General features: G+C 56.7%; 1 protein-coding gene across 1 annotated transcript in view; it reads left to right on the plus strand.

The window, feature by feature from the left end:
* LOC134073821 (PH domain leucine-rich repeat-containing protein phosphatase 1-like) overlaps positions 1-5,502 on the plus strand; it is a gene marked incomplete at its 3' end in the record, with an annotated part of 53,908 nt that extends 48,406 nt beyond the window's left edge. Inside the window, 7 exon segments of the mRNA XM_062530389.1 lie at positions 123-285; positions 971-1,101; positions 1,237-1,353; positions 1,680-1,874; positions 2,595-2,823; positions 3,753-5,468; positions 5,470-5,502. Of these exon segments, the coding sequence (XP_062386373.1) occupies positions 123-285; positions 971-1,101; positions 1,237-1,353; positions 1,680-1,874; positions 2,595-2,823; positions 3,753-5,468; positions 5,470-5,502 (2,584 nt within the window).
* Between the last annotated feature and the right edge of the window lie 845 nt (positions 5,503-6,347).

A 6,347-nucleotide genomic window follows, 5' to 3' on the forward strand; every position in this document is an offset into this window, starting at 1 on the left:
ATTAATTTTTGCCATACTAATTAACACTCACTCTCTCTCTCTTCCTCTCTCTCTCTCTTTCTTTCTTTCTTTCGCTCTCTCTCTGTCTCTTGCCGTGTGTGTGTGTGTGTGTGTGTGTGCAGTAAAATGGCCAAGCTGGAGGAGCTGGAGGAGGTGGACCTGAGTGGAAACAGGCTGAAGGCCGTGCCCACCACCATCATGAACTGCCGGCGCATGCACACCCTCATCGCCCACTCCAACAGCATCGAGGTCTTCCCCGAAGTCATGCAGCTCATGGACATGAAGGTCAGACGCTTCACAACACACACACACACACACACACACATACATACACACACACACACACACACACACACACACACACACACACACACACAGACACACACCAGCGAACAGGGACAGAAATAGACACACTCACTGTCTTTCAGTCTCTCTCTTTCTCTCTCTCTCTCTCTCTCTGTAGCGTACACACACACACACACACACACACACACACACACCATATAGACAAGACATACACTTACACAGAGACACACCAGGGCACAGGGCCAGACAGAAGTACTTCATCACTCACACACATACACTCTCCCTCCCTCCCTCTCTCTCTTTCTCTCTCACTCACACTCACACACACACACACACACACACACACAACACACACACACACACACCATGCAGACCAACACACACACTGAGGCACACTAGGGTACAGGGGCAGACAGAAGCAGTCCGTCACACACACACACTCACTCTCACACACACACACACACACACACACACACACGCACACACACACTGTGTCTTGCAGACATCATGGAGCCAGACGCTGTCCTCACACAGCACTTTCACATTCACTTCCTCTGTACATCGCTGCTCAGCAAACCTTCGTGAGAGTGCTAAGGAATTGAAACATGCTCATGTGGTCATTTTCTTTGTGTGTGTGTGTGTGTGTGTGTGTGTGTGTGTGTAGTGTGTGGACCTAAGCTGTAACGAGCTGAGTGAGATAACCCTTCCTGAGAATCTGCCTCCCAAACTCCAAGAGCTGGACCTGACGGGCAACCCCCGCCTCAACTTGGACCACAAGACCCTGGAGCAGCTCAAGTATGTGGACACCTTTCTGTGTGTGTGTGTGTGTGTGTGTGTGTGTGAGAAAGAGAGGACTCCTTCATATGAATTCATCACAACTCCTTCACACCGAGTTCTGTGATTCTCAAGCTTCTTTCTCCCTCTCTGCAGCAACATCCGCTGTTTCCGTATCGACCCGCCCCCTACCTCCTTCTCAGCCAATGAGGCCTCAGGGGGGCCGGCTGTGTGGAGTCATGGGTACACAGAAGCATCGGGAGTCAAAAACAAGTAATGGACCCCCCAGCACACACTCCCACCCACCTGTAGAAAGCCTCTCATTACCTATGAACAACACATTGCCCATATTTAAATAATATCAAATATTATCAACTGAATCTTAAACAACTGGATTTTAATTGCTGCATTTACCTTAGTTTTCTATCACAATTTAATTTAAACATCAATGTTCTATCTCAGCTTTGTCCATCTTTTGAAATGATTGCCTGAATCTTTAACTGCTACCTATAACAGCATGTATGCTGTTTATCATATGGAACAACTGCTGAGACTGACTGTGCCCAAACTCTCGTGGTGTGTGTGTGTGTTTCGCCCAGGCTGTGTGTGGCAGCGCTGTCGGTGAACAGTTTCTGTGGCAACCGCGAGGCCCTGTACGGCGTGTTTGACGGGGACAGGAACGTGGAGGTGCCCTACCTGCTGCAGTGCACCATGAACGACATCCTGGCCGAGGAGCTGCACAAGACCAAGAGCGAGGAGGACTACATGACCAACACCTTCCTGGTCATGCAGAGGTCAGTACACCGGACATCCCATAATGACCCCGCTGCCCCACAGGGACCAATAGGCCTGCTAGGATGACTCAGTTCAACACATTGCTTGGTTCATTCATAACTACTGTGGGTTTCTTTTAGTCAGACTATTTTTTTTTACATTTCAGTATAGTTAACAGGAAACATACTGTATGCATAATGCTATATTGCTTTTGTTACACGCCATTTAGATGTAAATATAGATTTAGAACACACTAATCACCAGTCATATGAGAGAAGGAAGGATCCCAGACAGTGTAGAGTCTGTGTTCGCTCAGACAGCCTGAATACTTTGCTGTGTGTGCGTGTGTGCGTGTGTGCGTGTGTGCGTGTGTGCGTGTGTGCGTGTGTGCGTGTGTGCGTGTGTGCGTGTGTGCGTGCGTGTGTGCGTGTGTGCGTGTGTGCGTGTGTGCGTGTGTGCGTGTGTGTGTGTGTGTGCGCGCGTGTGCGTGTCTGTGCGCGTCTGTGCTGTAGGTAAGGTCACCTTGACTCCCAGCTGGAGGAGGAAGAGCTGGACAAAAGGCTGTTTCTCAGTGCTGTTTCACCCTCTGTGCCTCTCATTCAGCAGCTGAGTTTAGTAATAACTTTCTCCCTGTGTGTGTGTGTGTGTGTGTGTGTGTGTGCGTGCGTGCACATGTGTGCGTGTGTGTCTGTACCTGTGTGTGTGTGTGTCTGTACCTGTGTGTGTGTGTGTCTTAACAGGAAACTGGGCACGGCGGGGCAGAAGCTGGGCGGCTCGGCGGCACTCTGCCACATCCGGCACGACCCCACCGACCCGGCCGGCTGCTTCACGCTCACCGCCGCCAACGTGGGCAAGTGCCAGGCCATACTGTGCCGCGACGGCAAGCCCCTGCCCCTCTCCCTGCAGCACAACATCAGCCTGCCCGAAGAGTACAGCCGCATACGCCAGCACAAGGCCATCATCACAGAGGTACGGAGGGAGGGAGGGATGGAGGGATGGAGGGAGGGAGGGAGGGATGGAGGGATAGTATAGAGCTGACAGAGGGAGAGATTGGAGGTAAGGTGGACAAAGCAGAGGGAGGGAGGTAGGGAGGGAGAGATTGGAGGTACGGAGGGAGAGAGGGATGGATGGAGGGAGGGAGGGAGGGACAGAGGGATAGTATAGCGCTGAAAGAGGGAGATGTTGGAGGTGAGGTGGACGAAGAAGGAGGGAGAGAGAGAGAGAAGGAGGGATAGTATAGAGCTGAAAGAGGGAGAGATTGGAGGTACAGAGGGAGAGAAGGAGGGATAATATAGAGCTGAAAGAGGGAGAGATTGCAGGTGAGGTGGACGAAGAGAAGTGCAATTCAGGGAGAATCAAAGGATTCAGTTGAGAGTGGCATGTCTCAGTTGGAGGGCTGGAGGGAAATAAGAGTTGAAAAGGCCAAAGTAGACGATACACAGATACAGAGAGGAGAGAGAAAGAGACGGAGAGAGAGAAAGGGGAGATGAAAGACAGAAAAGAAGAGTTCTATTGACAGAGTGACTCATGTATTGGATCACCTCAGCGCGCACAATTGTCCTGCCAATAGCACTTCTGCTGGGGGGACTCGCTGAGACCTGGAGCTGTCACTGCCACTGATCGTAATGTGGAGGACACGGCGTGAAAATACAGGCTTCTTTCCTCTCGATGTGTGTGTGTGTATGTCGGTCTCTCTCTCTCTCTCTTTTTTTTTCTCTCTCTCTCTCTCTCTCTCTCTCTCTTTCTTTCTTTCTTTCTTTCTTTCTTTCTTTCTCTCTCTCTCCCTCTCTCTCTTTCACTCTCTCCCTCTCTCTCGCTCTCTCTCTCTCTGTGTGTGTGTGTGTGTGTGAAATCAACTCATCCCGTTCTCTCTCTCTCCCCCCCCCCCCCCGCCGCAGGACAACAAGGTGAACGGCGTGACGGACTGCACGCGCATCATGGGCTACTCCTTCCTGTACCCGTCGGTGCTGCCGCGGCCGCACGTGCACACGCTGGCGCTGACGCCGCGGGACGAGTTCCTGGTGCTGGGCAGCCGCGGGCTCTGGGACGCCGTGGCGCCGGCCGAGGCGGTGGAGGCGGTGCGGGCGGTGCCCGACGCGCTGGCCGCCGCCAAGAAGCTGTGCACGCTGGCGCAGGGCTACGGCTGCACCGACAGCCTGAGCGCCGTGGTGGTGCGGCTCAGCGTCAGCGAGGACTGCTGCTGCTGCTGCTGCTCGGCCGTGCTGCCCCAGCACCACGCCACGCCCGTCAACGCCAACGGGGGTCACCAGCTGCACCCGCACCACCACCAACCGCAGCCGCCGCCCAGCCCGGGGCTGTACCCGCCGGGCATGGGCATGGGGATGGGGATGGGGATGGGCATGGGCCCGGGGGGGCACCACCACCACCACCACCACCACGGCGGCGGCATGCCCGGCCAGCCGTCGTCGGGCAGCGAGCTGAGCAGCGAGGTGAGCACGTCGGAGATGAGCTCGGAGGTGGGCTCCACCGCCTCGTCGGACGAGCCGCCGCCGCTGCCGCCGCTGCTGCTGACGGCCGACGCGCACCTGCCCGCGCACCTGCAGCACCTGTCCGGACAGATCCACGGCGGCGGCGGAGGAGGAGGAGGAGGAGGAGTGGGCGGCGGAGGAGGTCCGGCGGGTCCCCCGTCCCGTAACGGTGGCGGCGGCTGCTGCGCTCTCCACGCCGCCTGCCTGCTGCCGGCCGCCTTCCAGCGGCAGCTGTCCAGCACCACCTTCTGCAGCAGCGGCGGCGGCGCGGCGCTCTCGGACAACGCGCTGGACAGCGAGGACGAGGAGCCCATCGCCGGCGTCTTCTCCAACGGCAGCCGCGTGGAGGTGGAGGCCGACGTGCACTGCCGCGGCATCGGGCACGCCAGCCCCACCGACTGTGCCAACGCCAGCCCTCTCAGCGCTGCCGCCGCCGCCGCCAACGCCTCTGCCAACTCCGCCGAAGACGCGGCCGTTACCGCCGCCGTTACGCCGGCTGCTGATGCTGATCCTGCCGATGCTTCGGTCGCCGCCGAAGAGGTCGCCGGAACGGCTCCTGTCGGCACGTCCGTCGACACGGACGCCGCGGGAGGCCCCGAGACGCCGGAGACGCAGCCCGCCGCCAACGAGACGCCCGTCGCGGAGACGACCGCGTCCGCCTCCTCCGCCGTCTCCGCCGTTTTTCCGCAGTCCATCCCGGAGACGCCGGACGAGGCGCCGGAGATGACCGCGCAGGGCGAGCCGGAGATCGTCACGGAGAGGGAGCGGGAAAACGCCCAGATGGCCAGAGGGACGGCGACGGCGATGCCCACAGCCGCGGCGACAGAGAGAGAGAAGGTCGGAGGAGGAGGAGGAGGAGGAGGAGGAGGAGGAGGAGGTGTGGGAGGAGGCGTGGGAGGGGAGAACGTGCGGACGCTGGGCCGGCGCGGGCGGGGCAACGGCTCGGTGGCGCCGCAGGAGCGCAGCCACAACCTGATCGAGGTGGCGGCCGAGGCCCCGTGCCGCAAGCCCGGCGGCTACTTCACCGCGCCCGCCCAGCCCGACCCCGACGACCAGTTCATCATCCCGCCCGAGCTGGAGGAGGAGGTGAAGGAGATCATGAAGCAGCACCAGCAGGAGCAGCAGAGGCCAGCAGGAGGAGGAGGAGGAGGAGGAGGAGGAGGAGGAGGTGGAGGAGGAGGGGGAGGGGGAGGAGGCGGCACCAACGGCAACGAGCAGCCCAGCGACTACTACGACACGCCGCTCTGACTCTCTCACACACACACAGACAGACACACACACACACACAAACACACACACTCGTATATGCACACTGCCCTGAGCTATACGACAACACTCTCACAAGCACACAGACACAGCATGGCGAGCTGTGTTAAACACATGCTAACACCGTGGTGAGATGTGAAATGCACACACTGATAAACTCATGCCTACTGCTATTGCACACACACACACACACTCACACACACATATTGCGCATACTGAGCACTTTTTCCCCCTTGCATTCATGTGCACGCCTCAGACTGCTGACTCAAAACATACACACACACACACACACCACATGAAAAATCTAATTCACTCAATCAAAAATATCTATCAATCAATTTGCATTCAGCACCACTTTAAAAGCTATATATTAATTAAATATATATATTGTGCACAACCAAACATTCCACCAGAGAGGAAACACACACACACACACACCCTAGAGCAGCAAAAATACCGCAACCCTCTGCACTCTTTGAGTTCGCAGAAAGACCACACCACTGGAGAACCTCGCACCCGAGCAGCCAATCAGAGGCAGGAGTCCAGCTCCTGTGAGGTGAAGAGGAAGAGTATATGGCGAGCGAAGATAATACCCCTTTAAAAGACTACAAGTCCCAGAGTGACCTGCACACTGCTGTGCCTCACCCTTTAAGAAACGAATAGAGCAGTTCACTACTGATCACGTCACAAGACTGTCACCACCTACTTCACACTGGCCCACAGATATCTCTCTCTTTC

Source organism: Sardina pilchardus, chromosome 2, assembly GCF_963854185.1.
Source record: "Sardina pilchardus chromosome 2, fSarPil1.1, whole genome shotgun sequence".
Lineage (NCBI taxonomy): Eukaryota > Metazoa > Chordata > Actinopteri > Clupeiformes > Clupeidae > Sardina > Sardina pilchardus.